This window comes from Heterodontus francisci, chromosome 9 (assembly GCF_036365525.1).
Source record: "Heterodontus francisci isolate sHetFra1 chromosome 9, sHetFra1.hap1, whole genome shotgun sequence".
Taxonomy (NCBI): domain Eukaryota; kingdom Metazoa; phylum Chordata; class Chondrichthyes; order Heterodontiformes; family Heterodontidae; genus Heterodontus; species Heterodontus francisci.
In genome coordinates this window covers 4583154-4606097 of record NC_090379.1, presented here as the reverse complement: position 1 = coordinate 4606097, position 22944 = coordinate 4583154, and the positions used below count along the sequence as shown (strand labels likewise).

General features: G+C 45.6%; 2 protein-coding genes across 9 annotated transcripts in view; one reads left to right on the top strand and one right to left on the bottom strand.

The window, feature by feature from the left end:
- Nucleotides 1–22944, bottom strand: part of LOC137373543 (cholesterol 24-hydroxylase-like) — a 100080-nt gene that overhangs the window by 55334 nt on the left and 21802 nt on the right. Inside the window, exons 5-7 of the mRNA XM_068038458.1 lie at nt 19246–19332; nt 17578–17716; nt 4367–4480 (exon numbers count right to left, since the gene is read on the bottom strand). Coding sequence (XP_067894559.1) covers nt 4367–4480; nt 17578–17716; nt 19246–19332 — 340 coding nt within the window. The remainder of the gene's footprint in view (nt 1–4366; nt 4481–17577; nt 17717–19245; nt 19333–22944) is intronic.
- LOC137373545 (craniofacial development protein 2-like) overlaps nt 17487–22944 on the top strand; it is a 99819-nt gene continuing 94361 nt past the window's right edge. For 7 of the 8 annotated variants that reach the window (XM_068038469.1, XM_068038466.1, XM_068038465.1 and 4 more), the window contains exon 1: nt 17793–18103. The gene's annotated coding sequence lies outside the window, so the exon portion shown is untranslated. Of the gene's footprint in view, nt 17562–17792; nt 18104–22944 lie in introns of those variants that run through there. The other variant, XM_068038468.1, reaches the window with a different exon arrangement.

The following is a 22944-nucleotide window of genomic DNA, read 5'->3' as shown; positions in this document are numbered from 1 at the left end:
TTCATTAAAATAGATGCAATCCAGCCTTGCATTATTCGCTTGTACCTTAACAGGTTTATATTTTCTCTGCCTTCCAGACTGACATAGTTTCTCTTCTATATTTGACTGTGCATCACCCCCTACTGTACCTCCACTCTGTATCCCATCCCCCTGCCAAATTAGTTTAAAACCCCCAACAGCACTAGCAAACCTCTCTGCAAGGATGTTGGTCCCATTCCGGTTCAGGTGCAACCCATTGACTTGTACAGGTCCCACCTTCAGCAGAAACAGACTCAGTGATCCAGGAAACTAAAGCCCTCCCTCCTGCACCATCTCTTCAGCCACTCATTCATCTGCTCTATCCTCCTATTCCTATACTCACTAGCACATGACACCGGGAGTAATCCAGAGATTACAACGTTTGTGGTTCACTCTCCCCCTTCAGAATGTCCTGCAGCCGCTCTGTGACATCCTTGACCCTAGCACCAGGGAGGCAACATACCATCCTGGAGTCACGTTTCCGGCCGGCCACAGAAACGCCTATCTGTAACCCCTTACGATACATCAATCACAAAAAGTTAGCAAAAACAAAAGATGCTGGAAATACTCAGCAGGTCTGGCAGCATCTGTGGAGAGAGAAGCAGAGTTAACATTTCAGGTCTGTGACCTTTCATCAGACCTGCTGAGTATTTCCAGCACTTTTTGTTTTTGTTTCCGATTTCCAGCATCTGCAGTATTTTGCTTTCACAAAACGTTAGCATGCAGGTACAGCAAGTTAGGAAGACAAATGGAATGTTGGCATTTATTGCAAGGGGAATGGAGTATGAAAGTAGAGCAGTCTTGGTACAACTGTACAGAACATTGGTGTGACCACACATAGAGTACTGTGCACAATTTTAGTCTCCTTTCTTAAGGAGGGATATACTGGCATTGGAAGCAATTCAGAGAAGGTTCACTCAGCTGTTTCCTGGGATGAGGCCATATGAGTTTAGCTCAGAAACAAAAAAAGGGGCAGCCACACTACTGGGAGTGTACTGTTGACTCCCAAATAGTGAGAGGGAGATAGAAGAACAAATATGTGGGCAAATTTCTGAGTGCAAAAACAATAGGGCAATAATAGTTGGGGATTTCAACTACCCTAATATCAAGTGGGATACAAACCATGTGAAGGGCACAGAGGGCACAAAATTCTTGAACTGCATTCAAGAGAACTTTTTTAGCCAGCACATAACAAGCCCAATGAGAGGGGGCAAAATTCTAGATTTAGTCTTAGGAAATGAAGCTGGGCAAGTGGATGAAGTAGCAGTGGGTGACCATTTTGGAGATGGTGACCACAACACAGTTAGTTAAGGTATAATCATGGAAAAGGACAAAGATAAAATAGGAGTAAAAGTTCTAAATTGGGGGAAGGCAAATTTTACAAAGCTGAGAGGTGATTTGGTGAAAGTGGACGGAATACAGGGGCTTGAAGGAAATCGGTGGCAAACCAGTGAGAGGCATTCAAAAGTGAGATTCTACAGGTACAGTGTAGACATGTCCCCACAAAGATAAAGGATGGTTCGGACAAATCTAGAGCCCCCTGGCTATCTAGAAGTATACAGGGTAAGATAAAGCAGAAAAAGAAAGCTTATGATGGTCACAGAAAACTTAGTACTTTAGAAAGCCGAGAGGAGTATAGAAAGTGCAGGGGTGAAGTAAAAGAGGAAATTAGGAAACATGAAAAATTATTGGCAGGTAAAATCAAGGAAAATCCAAAGATATTTCATCTGTACATTAAGAGCAAGAGGATAATTAAAGAAAGGGTAAGCCCTATCAGAGATGTACAAGGGAACTTATGTGTGGATGCAGATGATGTGGGCAGGGCTCTTAATGAGTTTTTTGTCTCTGTCTTCACAAAGGAGAGGGATGATGTAGACATTGTAGTAAAAGAGGAGGAGTGTGAAATATTAGATATAAGCATAATGAGAGAGGAAGTTCTAGAGGGTCTGACATCCTTGAAAGTGGATAAATCACCAGGGCAGGATGGATTATATCCCAGGTTGTTAAAGGAAGCCAGGGAAGAAATAGCGGATGCTCTGAGAATCATCTTCAAATCCTCAGTAGATACAGGCGAGATACCAGAGGATTGGAGGTCTGTGAACGTTGCACCATTGTTTTAAAAGGATGCGAAGCGTAGGCCAAATAATTATAGGCCAGTCAGTCTGACCTCGGTGGTGGTCAAATTATTAGAATCAATTCTGAGAGATAGGATAAACTGCCGCTTAGAAAAGCACGGATTAATCAGGGATAGTCAGCATGGATTTGTTAAGGGAAGGTCATGTCTTACTAACTTAACTGAATTAACAAGTAACAAGGAGGATTGTTGCGGGTAGTGCAGTGGATGTCTACATGGATTTTGGCAAGGTATCTGACAAGGTCCCACATGGCAGACTGGTCAGAAAATTAAAAGCCCATGGGATACAGGGGGATGTGGCCAGTTGGACTCAAAATTGGCTCAGTGACAGGAAACAAAGGGTAGTGGTTGATGGATGTTTTTGCAAATGGAAAGTGGTTTACAGTGGTGTTCCACAGGGCTCAGTGTTGGCTCCCTTGCTGTTTGTGGTATATATTCATGATTTGGACTTAAATGTGGGAGGCATGATTGGGAAATGTGCAGATGACACAGTGGGCAGCACAGTGGGGCCTCACAGCTCCAGCGACCTGGGTTCGATTCTGGGTACTGCCTGTGTGAAGTTTGCAAGTTCTCCCTGTGACCACGTGGGTTTCCGCCAGGTGCTCTGGTTTCCTCCCACAGCCCATCCCTTGCAGGTTGATAGGTAAATTGGCCATTATAAATTGCCCCTAGTGTAGGTAGGTGGTAGGAGAATTGAAAAAGGTAGGGAATATAGGATTAATGTAGGATTAGTATAAATGGGTGGTTGATGGTCAGCACAGACTCAGTGGGCTGAAGGGACTGTTACAGTGCTGTATCTCTCGATGACTCTAAAAATTGGCTGTGTAGTTGACAATGAAGAGGACAGCTGTAGACTCCAGAATGTTATTAATGGTTTGGTTGAGTGGGCAGAAAAGTGGCAAATGGAAATCCATCCAGAGAAGTGTGACATCATGCATTTGGAGAGGGCAAACAAAGCAAGGGAATACACAATAAACAGGAGGATATTGAGAGGGGTAGAAAAAGTGCATGTCCACAGGTCCCTGAAGGTGGCAGGACAGGTAGATAAAGTGAAGAAGGCATATGGAATGCTTTCCTTTATTGGCCAAGGTATAGAATTCAAAAGCAGGGATGTGATGCTGGAACTGTATAAAATGCTGGTTAGTCCACAGCTGGAGTATTGCGTACAGTTCTGGTCACCACATTACAGGAAGGACATAATTGCTCTGGAGACAGTTCAGAGGAGATGTAGAAGAATGTTACCATGGCTTGAAAGTTGCTGTTGTGAGGAAAGATTGGATCGGCTAGGGTTGTTTGCCTGAGGAGGCTGAGGGGTAACTAATTGAGGTGTACAAAATTATGAGGGGCCTAGATAGAGTGGACAGGAAGGACCCATTTCCCCTAGCGGAGAGGTCAGTTACCAGGGGCACAGATTTAAGTTGATTGGTAGAAGGATTAGAGGGGACATGAGGAAAAACTTTTTCATCCAGAGGGTGATGGGTGTCTGGAATTCACTGCCCGGATTGATGGTGGAGGCAGAAACCCTCAACTCATTTAAAAGGTACCTGGACTTGCACCTGAAGTGCTGGAACCTGCAAGGCTAAGGACCAGGTGTTGGAAGGTGGGATTAGATTGGGTGACTAGTTTTTTCGGCCGCCGCAGACCCGATGGGCTGAATGGCCTCCTTCTATGCCATAACTTTTCTATGGTTCTATGAGGAGTTTGTCTTATGAGGAAAGGTTGAGTAGGTTGGGTCTATACTCATTGGGGTTTAGAAGAACGATAGGTGATCTTATTGAAACATATAAGATTCTGAGGGGGCTTGACAGGGTAGATGCTAAGAGTATGTTTCACCTCATGGGGGAATCTAGAACTATGGGCACAGTTTCAGAATAAGGGGTCTCCCATGTAAGATGCAGATGAGGTGTAATTGAATATGTTTAAAGTAGAGATTGACAGATTTCTAAATACTAATGACATAAAGGGATATGAGGATAGTGGGAAAAAGACATTGAAGTGGATGATCAGCCATGATCTTGCTGAATGGTGGAGAAGGCTCAAGGGGCTGAATGACTTACTTCTGCTCCTATTTCTTATATCTTATGTCTAACATTGTGTCAGTCAGACCGCTATGTCACTCAGACACAATGAACCTTGGTCAAAAACAGTAGGTTTCATTTTAAACACAAGCATAAACTACCAATACAAGGTGACTTAGATTGGATCAGCACTTACCTGCATGTACGGATTCTGAGCATATTGTGAAATCCCTTTCAGAATGATGGATATTGCCTGTGGAAATGGAGACTCAGTACCATCCAATAAATTCAGCTGCATCCCAAAGGCCACCTTTAAGGAGAAGAGAGATTAGAGATTATAGGAATACCTGGGAATGAGGCTCCAAACAGAGATATCTGGGTGTGAATTAATGCAATGAATGTCACAGGAACAGGACATTTGGCCCATCCTGTCCTTCCGGTTATCATGCTGAACCCTGTTTCCTCCCACCCTACTTCATCTCATCCTATCAGCATAATCTTCAATTCATTTCTCCCTCCTGTACTTACCTAACTTCCCCTTAAATGCATGTATGAAAGTAATGGTATGTCAGTTAGAGGGTAAAGTACACTGGCAGTGAGTTATTGAAAGTGACAGATACCTTCAGGGTAATTTATAGAGAGTAATGGATAGCTGATAGTGGTGAATACTGCATGTGAGTGAATACAAAGAGTGATGGATAACCATGAGTTACAAAGAATTGAAAAATGTGGGGAGTGCTAATGTCACTGGAGTAGTAACTCAAATGCCCAGGACAATGCCCTGGGGATATGGGTTCAAATCCCACCATGTAGCTGGTGGAATTTAAATTACATTTATATCTGGGATTGAAAACTAGTCTCAGTAATGCTGTCAAGCAACTATCAGCAATTGTTGTAAAAACTAATCTCGTTCACTAATGCCCTTTAGGGAAGGAAATCTGTTGTCCTCACCTGGTCTAGCCGACATGAGAGACCAGACTGACAGCAATGTGGTTGATTCTTAACTGCGCTCTGAAATGGCCTAGTAAGCCACTCAGTTGTATTCAAGGTGACAGTTCATTATCAACTTCACAAGGGCAATTAGGGATGGGCAACACATGCTGGCCTGCTGGTGATGCCCACATCCCATGAAAGAATAAAAAAGAGAGAGAAAGCAATGGTTAACTGCAGAGAGTTACAAAGTGTGCTAGATTGCTGGCAAAGATTGATAAGATAGCTGGGAGGTTTTTGGACTGTTTTCTTGTAATTTGTCTCGTATTTTAAGTACTGGAGTACACACGCATCTGTTGTAACATTGCAGAATCAGGTCTTTATTGAGACATCAAACCTCATGATTCCAATATGAGTACAAAGTGTCATGCAGACCCCCCCACCTGTCAAGAATGAGGCATATTAATTTTGTCATATGAACATTGAATTTAAACTGTTGCTGGAGTGAGGAAATGACTTGTTAAGCAGATCAGCCGTGGCTGGAAAATACATTTGCATACTAACAGACGGTGCTTGGAGGGACAAAGGAAGTATTCCCTGCTCCAATTCAACCCACAATGCACTTTGAGCACTAGGTATTGTGAGTCAGAAGAGACATTACAGGGTCGGCTAAGACAAGAGAATCCACAAACAGATGTAGTCAGACCAGCTAGTCACATGATTGGCAACCTGGGTTTTTCTGAATTGTATAAAGAGTTTGAACAAGGGAGAAAGATATTTTGCTCCTGGAGTGAGAAGACCTCTCCTGTCTGCTTCCATCTCTTTCTCACAAGCCTCTGGACCCACTGAGGACAAATGAACTTCAAGAGAGAAAAGTCTCCTACATCGAACAAGGTTTAAGAAGAATCCTGGGCCCCAACAAAAAGTAAGACCTACCTACAATCAAGGATTTTAAAGCGAGCTCGAAGAACAGTAAAAAAAAATCTTCAGATATTGCCTCAAACTTTTCCACTTTATTTCTTCTGCTCTTTTCTGTCTCTATCTGCATGTGTGTATCGTGTATGCATGCTAGCATGGGCACGTCGCATATCCATAGGCATTAACCGGATTAGAGTTTAAGTTTAATAAAGTTCAACCTTTTTTCTTTAAACCTAAGAAAACCTGTTTGGCTAGTTTCTTTGCCTTATAATTGGAAGTTAGTGAACAAGGATTCACTAAGGGGGAGCTAAAAACACAGTGTTTTAAAATAAAACCCTGTTACGGTAAGACCAGGTGAAGGCTGAGAGGGAACCCTAGACCCCTTTCTCACCTGGTCGTAACAAAAGTATTTTTTGAGTTCATAATACACAATCCAATATGACTAGTCAGGTCATGACTCTAGTATGAGTACCAGGTACATCATGCTCCACAATCTAGTATGTTAGAACATACTGGTGTTTGCTCACATCTATTGCACCAATTCTACCTTTGATCTCTACACTCCATACATTCTACAGGTTGGATGTCCAAAATCTAGCACCCTTGCGACTGAGACCATGTCAGATTTCAGATTTTCCCGGATTTTGGACACGAAAGCAAAAGAACTGAAGAAAAGGGCTTTCAGCTTCAGTTGTCAGTGTGTATACTGTATGCCTGTATCTTATAAATTCTGGCAGAGTGTATGCATAAATGATTTACAGATGTTAAAATTGACTTTACAATGTTCTTACTGCATCTCTACTTAGGTGATGCTGAGTTAAATAAATGTGAGTGAACAGTGTGACATTCCAATGGTGGAACTGAGAATGGATGCAGTCCAACAGCTTAAAAGTCACGTTCTTCCATTTCTCTCCCAGGGCCGCATGACCCACTCTGGCCTTCTCCTCCTAGCCAAGCCACCCTCACACGGAGGCTGCAGCACTCTGGTTCCCGGCACTAGGCCACTGACAGGCCGAGCATATGGAGCCAGTGACCACCCTCCGAGCTAGCAAGAGCCCAAGGATAACCATGGGCCTCGGCTGATTACCCACCCCTGACCGACTGGAGCCTGGACCTGGGACAGGGAGCGGGGTGTGTTAAGGGGGAGGATCCGCCAGTCGCCGCTGACATTTCTGGGCCTTTCTAGAACTTACTCACAGCCTTTGCTCCACTTTAAAGGCTGAAACTTGCAACACGATCCCCTCCCGCCAGCCCACTTACACCTAAGGAAAACCAGAGCACTTTTAAAACATGTTGGGTAGAAATTGACTGAAAAAGAATATTAAACGTAAGGGAAGCATTGATATAACATTACTCTTTAAGAAGGACACAACGAAAGGCTGTGTCTTCAGTCTTTTCAAGTTTATTTCAAATAATTGACACGAAACAGTTTTGCATCTGAATGTTTTCAAAACTGTCCAGTTTTCGGACAGCCAGATTTTGGATGTCCAATCTTTACTACTAAATCATAGTAGTCGAGTTCACCGGGAAACAGCGAGAGCAGAGCAGGGCGTAAAGAGCCGGGGAGAGAGAGAGGCAGTTCATCGGGAAACAGCGAGAGCAGAGCGGGGCATAAAGAGCCTGGGAGAGAGAGAGGCAGTTCATCGGGAAACAGCGAGAGCAGAGCGGGGCATAAAGAGCCGGGGAGAGAGAGAGGCAGTTCATCGGGAAACAGCGAGAGCAGAGCGGGGCATAAAGAGCCGGGGAGAGAGAGAGGCAGTTCATCGGGAAACAGCGAGAGCAGAGCGGGGCATAAAGAGCCGGGGAGAGAGAGAGGCAGTTCATCGGGAAACAGCGAGAGCAGAGCGGGGCATAAAGAGCCTGGGAGAGAGGGAGAAAGAGTTCGATGGGAAACTGTAAGTCTGGAAATGGAATGGAGGAAGGAACTCAAGAAAATTACAATCACCAGGGAAGCAAATTGAGCAAATTGTTGGAGCTGCAGGTTGAAAAGTCCCCAGGTCCTAATGGATTTCATCCTAGGGTCTTAAAAGAAGTGGTGAGTGAGATACTTGATGCGTTGGTTTTAATTTTCCAAAATTCCCTAGATTCATGGAAGGTGTCATTAGATTGGAAAATAGCAAATGTAATTCCTTTATTCAAAAAGGGAGGGAGACAGAAAGCAGGAAACTGCAGGCCAGTTAGCTTAACATCTGTCATAGGGAAGATGTTCGAAGCGATTATGGTAGCGTTACGTCTGAGGCGGGAGGAGTGCATCGTTAATTCAGTCCTACTTTTCTACAGGTCTCAACACATCCCCAAAAACCTATTGATATGACACAGTCAACTCTTTTTCCGCCGATCTGTGGTGTCAATCAAATAATTTACTTTACCAATTCTTTTGACCACTGTATATGGATCACTGAACCATGCTTTTAATGGGTCCCGCTGTAAAGGTAATAATACTAACACGTCATCCCATGATTGAAATGTTCTGGTCTTAGCATACTTGTCTGTCCATTTTTTTCATAGTGGTTTGGGATGCTTCAAGGTCACTTTGCAAGATTTCGTGAGTCGTCGCTGGAATGTGGATTCATAATCAAACATCTTCAGCTGCTTCATCAATGACCTTCCTTCAATCATAAGGTCAGAAGTGGGGATGTTCGCTGATGATTACACAATGTTCAGCACCATTCGTGACTCCTCAGATACTGAAGCAGTCCGTGTAGAAATGCAGCAAGACCTGGACAATATCCAGGCTCGGGCCGATAAGTGGCAAGTAACATTCGGGCCACACAAGTGCCAGGCAATGACCATCTCCAACAAGAGAGAATCCCTGGACACGATGGACCAAAGGGCCTGTTTCTGTGCTGCATAACTCTATGACTCTATATCCCTTTGACATTCAATGGCATCACCATCGCTGAATCCCCCACCAACAGTCGAGGGGCTACTATTGACCAGAAACTGAACTGGAGTAGCCATACAAATACCATGGCTACAAGAGCAGGTTAGAAGCTAGGAATCCTGCGGCGAGTCACTCACCTCCTGACTCCCCAAAGCCTGTCCACCATCTACAAGGCACAAGTCAGGAGTGTGATGGAATATTCTCCACTTGCCTGGATGGTGCCACTCCAACAACACTCAAGAAGCTCGACACCATCCAGGACAAAGCAGCCCGCTTGATTGGCACCCCATCCACAAACATTCACTTCCTTCACCACCGACGCACAGTGGCAGCAGTGTGTACCATCTACAAGATGCACTGCAGCAACACGCCAAGGCTCCTTAGACAGCACCTTCCAAACCAATGACCTCTGCCAATAGAAGGACAAGGGCAGCACGGGAACACCTGCAAGTACCCCTCCAAGTCACACACCATCCTGACTTGGAACTATATCGCTGTTCCTGCACTGTTGCTGGGTCAAAATCCTGGAACTCCCTTCCTAACAGTACTGTGGGTGTACCTACCCCACATGGACTGCAGTGGTTCAAGAAGGCAGCTCACCATCACCTTCTCAAGGGCAATTAGGGATGGGCAGTAAATGCTGGCCTGGCCAGTGACGCCCACATCCCATGAATGAATAAAAAAAATCTAGCACAGAAAATTCACCCCTCTGTTCAAAAAACCTTTCTTTAATTAGTTTTGGAGGACCTCTTATCTCAAATCCATAAATTAATTCAGAAGGATTAAAACCAGTAGTAGATGAATCTCTAGTGGCAAATAAAAGAAAGTCTAGACCTTTATCCCAATCGTGGGGATATTCATGATAGTATCACAACCTCTGCACCACCAACTCGTTCTTTCACACTAAACCCTGTCACCAGGTTTCATGGAGACACCCAAGATCACGTCGTTGGCTCCAGCTGGACCTCATCGTCACAAGGCGAGCCTCTTTAAACAGTGTCCAAATCACATGCAGCTTCCACAGTGCGGACTGCAACACCGACCACTCCCTGGTGTGCAGCAAGGTTAGACTCAGACCAAAGAAGCTGCATCACTCCAAGCAGAATGGCCGCCTGCGCATCAACATTAACAGAATTTCTTATCCACGGCTGTTGCATAAGTTTCTAAATTCACTTGAAAAAGTCCTTCAAAACACTCCTACAGGAGATGCAGAGGCCAAGTGGGCCCACATCAGAGACGCCATCTATGACTCAGCTATGACCACCTTTGACAAATGTGAGAAGCAGAATGCAGACTGGTTTCAATCTCACTTTGAAGACCTGGAACCTGTCATAACTGCTAAGCACATTGCACCGTTAAACTACAAGAAAGCCCCCAGCGAGTTAACATCCGTAGCACTTAAAGTAGCCAGAAGCGCTGCACAAAGAACAGCCAGGCGCTGCACAAATGACTACTGGCAACACCTATGCAGTCGTATTCAGCTGGCGTCCGACACCGGAAACATCAGAGGAATGTATGATGGCATTAAGAGAGCTTTTGGGTCAACCATCAAGAAGATTGCCCCCCTCAAGTCTAAATCAGGGGAAACGATCACTGACCAACGCAAGCAAATGGACCGCTGGGTGGAGCACTACCTAGAACTGTACTCCAGGGAGAATGTTGTCACTGAGACTGCCCTCAATGCAGCCCAGTCTCTGCCAGTCATGGATGAGCTGGACGAACAGCCAACAAAATCGGAGCTCATTGATGTCACTGATTCTCTAGCCAGTGGAAAAGCCCCTGGGAAGGATGGCATTACCCCTGAAATAATCAAGAGTGCCAAGCCTGCTATACTCTCAGCACTACATGAACTGCTTTGCCTGTGCTGGGATGAGAGAGCAGTACCACAGGACATGCGCGATGCCAATATCATCACCCTCTATAAAAACAAAGGTGACCGCGGTGACTGCAACAACTACCGTGGAATCTCCCTGCTCAGCATAGTGGGGAAAGTCTTCACTCAAGTCGCTTTAAACAGGCTCCAGAAGCTGGCTGAGCGTGTCTACCCTGATGCAGAGTGTGGCTTTCGAGCAGAGAGATCCACCATTGACATGCTGTTCTCCCTGCGCCAGCTACAGGAGAAATGCCGCGAACAACAGATGCCCCTCTACATTGCTTTCATAGATCTCACCAAAGCCTTTGATCTCATCAGCAGACGTGGTCTCTTCAGACTACTAGAAAAGATCGGATGTCCACCAAAGCTACTAAGTATCATCACCTCATTCCATGACAATATGAAAGGCACAATTCAGCATAGCGGTGCCTCATCAGACCCCTTTCCTATCCTGAGTGGTGTGAAACAGGGCTGTGTTCCCGCACCTACACTGTTTGGGATCTTCTTCTCCCTGCTGCTCTCACATGCGTTCAAGTCTTCAGAAGAAGGAATTTTCCTCCACACAAGATCAGGGGGCAGGTTGTTCAACCTTGCCCGTTTAAGAGCGAAGACCAAAGTACGGAAAGTCCTCATCATGGAACTCCTCTTTGCTGACGATGCTGCTTTAACATCTCACACTGAAGAGTGTCTGCAGAGACTCATCGACAGGATTGCGTCTGCCTGCAACGAATTTGGCTGAACCATCAGCCTCAAGAAAACGAACATCATGGGACAGGACATCAGAAATGCTCCATCCATCAATATCGGTGACCACGCTCTGGAAGTGGTTCAAGAGTTCACCTACCTAGGCTCAACTATCACCAGTAACCTGTATCTAGATGCAGAAATCAACAAGCGCATGGGAAAGGCGTCTGCTGCTATGTCCAGACTGGCCAAGAGAGTGTGGGAAAATGGCGCACTGACACGGAACACAAAAGCCCGAGTGTATCAAGCCTGTGTCCTCAGTACCTTGCTCTACGGCAGCGAGGCCTGGACAACACAGGTCAGCCAAGAGTGACGTCTCAATTCATTCCATCTTCGCTGCCTGCGGAGAATTCTTGGCATCAGGTGGCAGGACCGTATCTCCAAGGGAGAAGTCCTCGAGGCGGCCCAGCTTATACACCCTACTGAGTCAGCGGCGCTTGAGATGGCTTGGCCATGTGAGCCGCATGGAAGATGGCAGGATCCCCAAGGACACATTGTACAGCGAGCTCGTCACTGGTATCAGACCCACCGGCCGTCTATGTCTCCGCTTTAAAGACATCTGCAAACGCAACGTGAAGTCCTGTGACATTGATCACAAGTCGTGGGAGTCAGTTGCCAGTGATTGCCAGAGCTGGCAGACAGCCATAAAGGCGGAGCTAAAGAATGGCGAGTCGAAGAGACTTAGCTGTTGGCAGGAAAAAAGACAGAAGTGCAAGGAGAGAGCCAACTGTGTAACATCCCCGACAACCAATTTTATCTGCAGCACCTGTGGAAGAGTCTGTTACTCTAGAATTGGCCTTTATAGCCACTCCAGGCATTGGGTGGTATGCTGAAGACTTTAACTGTGTTATACCCAAATTACCCATAACTTCGTGAAATATTTTAGACATAAAATTGGAAACTTGATCTGACTGAATTTCAATCGGTAATCCATATCTAGTGAAGAATTGGGTTAACTTCTTTACCACTACCTTAGCAGTAACTGTCATCAAGGGAATGGCCTCTGGGAATCGAGTAGCCATATCCATGATAGTGAGTATATATTAGTGTCCCGCTTTTGTTTTCAGTAAGGGTCTTACGCAGTCTACCAACACCCTACTAAATGGTTCTCCAATAACTGGTATGTGAATTAGAAGTGCTGGTTTTTTGGCAGGTTGCGGTTTTCCGTATGGCACGTATGGCATGTTTTACAAAACTGCATTATGTCCTTGGAAAGCTCTGGCCAGTAATAATGCTGACTTATACGTGATTTGGTTCTCTGGATCCCCATATCGCCTGCTATAGGAATTTCATGCGCTAACCTTAATAATTCCTGGAGATAATTAGGCAGTAAATCACCTTGTTGGTCTCTAATAGGCCCAACTCCTCCTTTTACCACCCTATTGCTATTTATATGTCTACAGAAAACTTTTGGATTCTCTTTTACATTAGTTGCCAGTCTCTGTGCATACTCTCTCTTTGCTTCTCTTATTTGATTTTTCACTTGGCCTCTGAACCTTCTATATTTTCCACCTGGTTCCCAACAGTATTTTCTACTTAGCATCTGTCATAAGCACACTTTTTCTTCTTTATCTTAATCTCTTTTGTCAATCAGGGAACTCTGGATTTTTTTACCTTTCCCTTTTGAAAGAACATACCTTGACTATGCCTGAATTAAGGCCTGCTACCCGACCCGACCCCGACGGGACCTGCGACATGTGTCGGGTTCGGGTCGGGTCAGGCCCCTCTTCCGGGGCTGGCTTTCGGGTTCGGGTCGGGTCAGGCCGCGTCCGGGTCGGGCCGGGTCAGGCTGGACACACACGGTAAGTGCTCTGCTGATAAGTATTGAAATTAAAAAACTTACCTGAGCTGGGAGTCCGGGATGAAACAGAGTCTGCGCAGTGAGCAAGTGACATCACTATGACGTCATCATGCATGCGCTACAGCTTCCTGCAGGTTCGGTGTCAGGAAGGTAAGTAAAGGGATGGTCGGGCTCGGGTCAGGTTGAGTCGGGCTCAGGGCAAAACCGGAGGGACTCGGGCCGGGTCAGGCTTGGGTCCGCTGTGGTTTGGTCGGGTTCTTTTCCCGACCTGAGCAGGCCTTTAGCCTGAGCTATCTTTGAAATATCCCATTGTTCAGCTACTGTTTTTCCTGCCAACTTTTGACTCCAATTTATTCACCATTCACCCCAGCTCCATTCTTACCCCATTGAAGTTGGCTTTCCCTCAATTAATTATTCTTACTCAGGATTGTTCTTTGTCCTTTTCCATAGTCAGCCTAAACCTTATGATACAATGATTACTATTCCCTAAATGCTCTCCTACTGATACTTGATATGCTTGGCCCACCTCATTCCCAAGAACCAGGTCTAGCAGTGCCTCTTTTTGCTTTGAACTAGCAACATACTGTTGTAGAAAAATTTCCTGAACTCACTCTAGGAACTCTTGCCCCTCACTGCCCTTTACACCACTATTATCCCAGTCCATGTTTGGATAATTTAAGTCCCCCATTATAACTACCCTATAATTTTTGCACCTCTCTGTAATTTCCTTGTAAATTTGTTCCTCCATGTCCTTCCCACTAGTTGGTGGTCTATAGACAACACCGAGCAATGTAACTGCACCTTTTTTGTTCCTTAGCTCTAGCCAAATAGATTCGAACCTCAACCGCTCTGGGATATCCTTATTCTCCCACACTGCAATGCTCTCCTTAATCAATACCGCAACTCCTTCACCTTTATTCCCTTTCCTATCTTTCCTGAACACCTCGTCTCCAGGAATATTTAACACCCAGTCCTGCCCTTCTTTGACCAGGTCTCTGTTATAACCACATCATATTTCCACATGGCAATCTGTGCCTGTACCTCACCAGTCTTATTAACTACACTCTATGCATTCACATACATGCACATTAACCCTGATTCAGACTTTATTACTTTCTCCCTTACTCTAACCCCACCTAATAACTTACTATTCTCTACTCTAATGCAATTTTAAAATAAATTTCTGTATAGCAAAATACAGAACACCAATTATTGCAACATATAATGTGGCAGCCCAATGAAAACTGCCTTATTGCCAAGTACATACATAGAAGGCAAGCAGACATGGCCCATGTTAATGAAGCTTTGTTGCACATAAATACAATGTAAACATTACACTCTATCTCACTCAGTCTTCATACTTGCTCTTGGTTCACACACCCTCGCAAATTACCAGTTTTGCTTCCCTCCAATCTAAGCTCCCTCTCGGGTTCCCATTTCCCTGCCAATCTAGTTTAAACCCTCCCCAACAACACTAGCAAATCTCCCTGAGAGGATATTAGTCCCAGTCCTGCTGAGATGCAATCCGTCCATCTTGTACAGGTCCCACCTGCCCCAGAACTGGTCTCAATACCTCAGAAATCTGATGCCCTCCCTCCCACACCCATTCTCCAGCCATGTGTTCAATCACTCACTTCTATTCCAATGCTGATTCGCACGTGGGATTGGGAGTAATCCTGAGATTACTGCTTTTGAGGTCCTGCTTTTAATCTCTTTCCTACCTCCCTAAAATCTGCTTTCAGGAGCCCATCCCCCTTCTTACCTATGTCATTGGTGCCAATCTGGACCACGACCTCTGGCTGCTCACCCTCCCCCAGAAGAATGTCCTGTAGCCACTCCGTGATATCCTTGTCCCTGGCACCAGGGAGGCAACACACCGTCCTGGAGTCACATCTGCAGCCGCAGAAACACACATCTGTTCTCCTAACAAATCCCCTATCATACTGCTCTTCCACTCCTCTTCCTCCCCTCCTCTGCAGCTGAGCCACCTGTAGTGCCACAAACTTGGCTCTGACTGCACTCCTCTGAGAAACCATCAGCCTCACTAGTATCCAAAATGGAAAACCGATTAGCGAGTGAGATCATCTCGGATTCCTGCACTGCCTGCCTGGTTCTCTTAGACTGCCTGGTAGTCACCCATTCCCTATCTGTCTGTATGCTCCTAACCTGCAGTGTGACCACCTCCCTAAATGTGCTATCCATGCAGTTGCCTGCCTCGCGGATACACAACAGTGATTCCAGCCGTCGCCTGAGTTCCGAAACCCAGAGCTCAAGCTTGTGCAGTCAGTGACACTTCCTGCAGATGTGTTTGTCTAGGACACATGGTGTGTCCATGACTTCCCACATGCCACAGGCTGTACATTCCACTCGGCTGAGCTGCCCTGCCATACCTTAACTTTACAGACTATTTATTGTAAGTAGAAGAGCTTACCAGTTACTCACCAAACAGCTCCTTCCACTGCACCAAAGTAAGAACTAAATGCTGGAGGGTTAAAAAAAGTAGGAAAAAAAGGAACACCTCCTCCCCCCTTCACCGAGCTCCTCACTCATCAAACTCGTATCTCCACCCTCTGCTTGAAATCTGCTCGCTGTTTGTAGGCTGCACCCAGACCTCTGTATTTATACTTTTTGAAGCTGAAACTGCAGCAACCAGATTGGACTGGTTAGCTACTTAACTAATCCGCTACTCTGCGGTAGAGCCTGTTAATCCCTCCCTAAGACTGGAAGAAACTTATTTTACTTTCTTAATTTACTTTCCTTTATTTAGAGGGTCCATCCCAGTTAAATGCTAACTGAAGACCAGATTTTAAGAAAGATACTCACACTTAAAATCCCCACTCACCAAACTCCTATCTCCACACTCTGCTTGCTATCTGCACACTGTTTGAGAAAGAAAAAGATTAATGAGAATGGTTCCAGGGATGAGGAATTTCAGTTATGAAGATAGATTGGAGAAGTTAGGACTGTTTTCCTTGGAGAAGAGAAGTCTGAGAGGTGATTTGATAGAGGTATTTAAAATCATGAGGGGTGTGGACAGAACAGATAGAAAGAAACTATTCGCACTCATGAAAAGATCGAGAACGAGAGGGCACAGATTTAAAGTACTTGGTAAGAGAAGCAAAAGTGACATGAGGAAAAACTTTTTCCGGCAGCGAGTGGTTAAGGTCTGGAATGCGCTGCCTGAGAATGTGGTGGAGGCAGGTTCAATTGAAGCATTCAAAAGGGAATTAGACAGTTATATGAAAAGGAAGAATGTGCAGGGTTACGGGGAGAAGGCGGGGGAGTGGCGCTAGGTGAAATGCTCATTCGGAGAGTCGGAGCAGACACGATGGGCCGAATGGCCTCCTTCTGCACTGAAACAAGACTGTGATTCTGTGATAGTACATCAAAACTAAATAAAAGTGAACTCAGAGTTCAACAACATGGAGCCAGAAAAATGCACTTAACTCTTCTCAATCTCTTCTAAACATTCTGTTACCATGGTTATAAGGTCAGCAACAAGTGACCTGATCAACATCTTCCAGACCATCAAAGACGTGGATGAGTGAATTTCATACATTCCATCAGTCCATTAATCTTAAGAAGATACATTTGCCTCAGGCCCACTCACACAAAGCAGTCCATGCTCAGCAGAAAGATGTTTTAACTCATCGTGTGCTGATCTCACAAACAGCCCAGGGCATAGAGGTACACAGATAGTGTGAACTCTCGTTCCCGCAGCAGTGAGTTACACAGAGTAATGGATACACACAGAGAGCAATGGGCAAGTGTCAGTGAGTTACACAGAGGATAATGGATAGTTAGAAGTGGGTTAGAGAGTGTAATCAATATCGAGGAATGAATATCTGGGAGTGAATGAATGAGTGATGGATAACTAAGAGTGATTTACAGAATGATTAATGAATACCCGAGAGAGAGTAATGGATATCTCAAAATAGGTTAGAGAGAGAGTGTTGGAATGCTGACAGTGAGCTATAAAGACAGCAGTATCACACCAAGGAATGTCTTAATAAAAAAATGCAATACACAGTGAGGACAAATGCCTTGAAACAGGAAGGGTTCTCGCTCATAATCAGCGAGATGGGTGTTGGGTAGATCTATTCCCCAGCAAGAACTACAACAACTTGCATTTATGTATCCTTTTTAACATAGTAAAACTTCCCAAGGCACTTCACAGGAATGCACGAGCCAGAGCACCAGGGGAGAAAATTGGAGGAAAAAGAAATTACTGCTGAAGGGAGGTAAACCAAATCTCACCGTTGTGATAACCTCAAGCGTCACGCAGTTCAGTTTGCTATGCATTCCCACTGGAGTTTCACCATCGGACCACTCTTCTAGTTTCTCCATCAGATGCTCAGCCTTCTCGTTAAACACATCCATTAACCCCACCAGGTACCTGAAAGACAAATAGTGAGACAGAGACAAGGAAGGTGCGGCACTTTGTGCCTTTTACTCCCAAAGTGCTTCAAAGTCAATGATTACTTTAACAGTGAAGTCACTGACATGCACACAAATGCAGCAGCTGTTTATACACAGTAAAGTTCAAAAAGCAACAATGATCAGTGAACCTGTTTTGGTGGTATTGGCTGAGGGACGAATGATCTCACTGGAATAGAGAAGGTTGGGAGGTGATATAATTGCTGCTGTTATTCACATTCTAAAGGGACTGGATAATGTCGCCCATGACTGGTTGTTTCACCTTGTCTGGAACAGCAGAGCCAGAGAACACAGGCTCCGCTTTAAGGGGGGAAATTCAAAACTAAACTGTGGAAACAATATCTCGGTGAGTGATTGGTCAATCTATGGAACAGGCTGCCATGGAGATGGTAAAAGCAGATAGTAAAGATTCATTCACACGTCAATTGGATTGATGTCTTTTAGAGAGTAACATTTTGGGACACAGTATATGACTAATTTGAGACATGACGGTAGGGATTTTGCCTTGGCGACGGGGGTCTTGATCACCAGTAAAAGTGTCAGTGAGAGCCCTGTGGTCGCCTCCTCTGGGGAAGGTCCACCAAATGCAGTGCCAATTAGTCACTTAAACGGACAGTGGTGGGCCTTCCCCAAAATCAAAGACCCTGGCAATGGGAGCCCCGCCTCCTCAGAGCTGTTGGCCAATCAGAGCTCTTTAACTGAGCAGCGCCACCACAGAGGCAGTGGCTGCTGCTGGCAATGAACTCACTCGAGGCCCTAGAACAAGGCCACAGGTAAATCACAGCAGGGGGGGCTTTTGCAGGGTTGGGGGGGGGGATCATGTGGGAGAGAGTTGCAGGGGGGTCAGCAGCAAGGGCAGGGGGCTGGCTCTCAGCACCCCCCACTTCCTGATGCAGGGTCCCTCATTCAGGCACTAAATGCCTTTTAACGAAGGGCTACCCACCCCTCCCAGAGCCAGCAAGTAACCTGCACAGGTTTTCATTGTGCTCCCCGTGGACAACAGAACCCCCAACAGGTGAGTTTGGGCCTATGGTTCCCAAAGCTCCTCACCACTGGGGGTTTTCCTCACCTAATGTCTGCGTCTGGGTCTGTCAGGACTCATTGATAGAGATTGATCGCTATGATTAGTCAACAACTCCATTATCATTGTATCATGTGATCCCAAGATGCTGGAAAGTGAATCAGATGGACCTTGCTCTCTTTTGTCTAACAATTCCTATTATTAGGAACCAGGACTAGAAGAACTTCATTCCCTTTTTTTGAATTGTGCCATGAGATCCTTCAAATCTGCCTGTAAAGGAAGTTTAACATCTCATCTAAATGTTGCCCCTTGGTACTGCAGGGGAGGGTCACTCTAGATTATAGGCATATGTCCTGAAGTAGGGATGCCCCTGGTGCAGTAAGAATTGGGATCGTTAGATTTTGACACTGACCAGCACTTAAGCAGAGAGAATAACATTGAGTTTAGAGTCAGGAATACATAGTTACGAGTGGCTGAAGAAGGGGTCCATCACCCTGCGCTGCATGTACCAGTGTTGGTGGTCTGTGTCAGTCAGCAGACCATGCCCCAAAAACCTGTGAAAAACAACTTAAGGTTAGCCAATGCTGGTCTAGGCAATGCTTGGAAAGGTTTGCAGAAATTTGAGTTCAAACACTTGCAAATTCAGAAAACTTAGGGTATACGACAGTGCCATCAAGCAGCACTTGTTTAGCAATAACCTGCTCAGTGATGCTCAGTTCGGGTTCTGCCAGGGCCACTCAGCTCCTGATCTCATTATAGCCTTGGTTCAAACATGGACAAAAGAGCTGAACTCAAGAGGTGAGGTGAGAGTTACTGCCCTTGACATCAAGGCAGCATTTGACCGAGTATGGCATCAAGGAGCCCTAGCAAAACTGAGGTCAATGGGAATCAGAGGGAAAACTCTCCGCTGGCTGGAGTCACACCTAGCACAAAGGAAGATGGTTGTGGTTGTTGGAGGTCAATCATCTGAGCTCCAGGACATCACTGCAGGAGTTCCTCAGGGTAGTGTCCTGGGCCCAACCATCTTCAGCTGCTTCATCAATGACCTTCCTTCAATCATAAGGTCAGAAGTGGGGATGTTCGCTGATGATTGCATCATTTGCAATGCCTCAGATACTGAAGCAGTCCGTGTAGAAATGCAGCAAGACCTGTACAATATCCAGGCTTGGGCTGATAAGTGGCAAGTAACATTCGCGCCACACAAGTGTCAGGCAATGACCATTGCAAACAAGAGAGAATCTAACCATCTCCCCTTGACATTCAATGGCATTACCATCACTGAATCCCCCACTATCTAGATCCTGGGGGTTAACATTGACCAGAAACTGAACTGGAGTAGCCATATAAATACCGCGGCTACAAGAGCAGGTCAGAGGCTAGGAATCCTGCAGTGAGTAACTCACCTCCTGACTTCCCAAAGCCTGTCCACCAGCTACAAGGAACATGTCAGGAGTATTATGGAATACTCTCCACTTGCCTGGATGGGTGCAGCTCCAACAACACTCAAGAAGCTCGACACCATCCAGGACAAAGCAGCCCGCTTGATTGGCACCCCATCTACAAACATTCACTCCCTCCACCACCGACACACAGTGGCAGCAGTGTGTACCATCTACAAGATGCACTGCAGCAACTCACCAAGGTTCCTTCAACAGGGTATATATGAGTGTTACAGTGAGGGGTGTGGGACATATCAGAGTGTTACAGTGAGGGGTGTGGGGTATATCACAGTGTTACAGTGAAGCGTATGGGTATATCAGAGTGTTACAGTGAGGGTGTGAGGTATATCAAAGTGTTACAGTGAAGCATGTGGGATATATCAAAGTGTTACAGTGAGGGGTGTGGGGTATATCAGAGTGTTACAGTGAGGGGTGTGGGGTATATCAGAGTGTTACAATGAGGGGTGTGGGGTATATCAGAGTGTTACAGTGAAGCGTGTGGGATATATCGCAATGTTACAGTGAGGGGTGTGGGGTATATCAGTAATACAGTGAGGGGTGTGGGGTATATCAGAGTGTTACAATGAGGGGTGTGGGGTATATCAGAGTGTTGCAGTGAGGTGGGCGGGGAGTATCAGTGTTACAGTGAGGGGTATGGGTATATCAGTAATACAATGAGGGGTGTCGGGTATATATGAGTGTTACAGTGAGGGGTGTGGGTATATCGGAGTGTTACAGTGAGGGGGTGTGGGTATATCAGGGTGTTACAGTGAGGGGGTGTGGGTATATCAGGGTGTTACAGTGAGGGGTGTGGGTATATCGGAGTGTTACAGTGAGGGGGTGTGGGTATATCAGGGTGTTACAGTGAGGGGTGTGGAGTACATCAGGGTGTTACAGTGAGGGGTGTGGGTATATCAGGGTGTTACAGTGAGGGGTGTGGAGTAAATCAGGGTGTTACAATGAGGGGTGTGGGATGTATCAGTGTTACAGTGAGGAATGTGGGTATATCTGAGTGTTACAGTGAGGAGTGTAGGATATATAAGAGTGTTACAGTGAGGGGTGTGGGGTATATCGGAGTGTTACAGTGAGGGATGTGGGGTATATCTGAGTGTTACAGTGAGGGGTGTGGGGTATATCAGAGTGTTACAGTGAGGGATGTGGGGTATATCTGAGTGTTACAGTGAGGGGTGTGCGGTATATCAGAGTGTTACAGTGAGGGATGTGGGGTATATCTGAGTGTTACAGTGAGGGGTGTGGGGTATATCAGAGTGTTACAGTGAGGGATGTGGGGTATATCTGAGTGTTACAGTGAGGGGTGTGGGGTATATCAGTGTTACAGTGAGGGATGTGGGGTATATCAGAGTGTTACAGTGAGGGATGTGAGGTATATCTGAGTGTTACAGTGAGGGGTGTGGTATATATCAGAATGTTTCAGTGAGTGGTGTAGGATATATAAGTGTTACAGTGAGGGGTGTGGGGTATATCAGTAATACAATGATGGATGTGGGATATATAAGAGTGTTACAGTGAGGGGTGTGGGGTATATCAGAGTGTTACAGTGAAGCCTGTGGTGTGTATCAATGTTACAGTGAGGGATGTGGGGCAATCAGTGTGTTACAGTGAGGGGTGTGGGGTATATCAGGTTGTTACAGTGAGAGGTGTGGGATACGTGGGGTATATCAGAGTGTTACATGAGGGGTGTGGGGTATATTTGTGTGTTACAGTGAAGTGGGGTATATCAGAGCGTTACATGAGGGGTGTGGGGTATATTTGTGTGTTACAGTGAAGTTGGGTATATCAGAGTGTTACATGAGGGGTGTGGGGTATATTTGTGTGTTACAGTGACGTGGGGTATATCAGAGCGTTACATGAGGGGTGTGGGGTATATTTGTGTGTTACAGTGAAGTTGGGTATATCAGAGTGTTACATGAGGGGTGTGGGGTATATTTGTGTGTTACAGTGAAGTTGGGTATATCAGAGTGTTACATGAGGGGTGTGGGGTATATTTGTGTGTTACAGTGAAGTTGGGTATATCAGAGTGTTACATGAGGGGTGTGGGGTATATTTGTGTGTTACAGTGAAGTTGGGTATATCAGAGTGTTACATGAGGGGTGTGGGGTATATTTGTGTGTTACAGTGAAGTTGGGTATATCAGAGTGTTACATGAGGGGTGTGGGGTATATTTGTGTGTTACAGTGAAGTTGGGTATATCAGAGTGTTACATGAGGGGTGTGGGGTATATTTGTGTGTTACAGTGACGTGGGGTATATCAGAGCGTTACATGAGGGGTGTGGGGTATATTTGTGTGTTACAGTGAAGTTGGGTATATCAGAGTGTTACATGAGGGGTGTGGGGTATATTTGTGTGTTACAGTGACGTGGGGTATATCAGAGTGTTACATGAGGGGTGTGGGGTATATTTGTGTGTTACAGTGAAGTTGGGTATATCAGAGTGTTACATGAGGGGTGTGGGGTATATTTGTGTGTTACAGTGAAGTTGGGTATATCAGAGTGTTACATGAGGGGTGTGGGGTATATTTGTGTGTTACAGTGAAGTTGGGTATATCAGAGTGTTACATGAGGGGTGTGGGGTATATTTGTGTGTTACAGTGAAGTTGGGTATATCAGAGTGTTACATGAGGGGTGTGGGGTATATTTGTGTGTTACAGTGACGTGGGGTATATCAGAGTGTTACATGAGGGGTGTGGGGTATATTTGTGTGTTACAG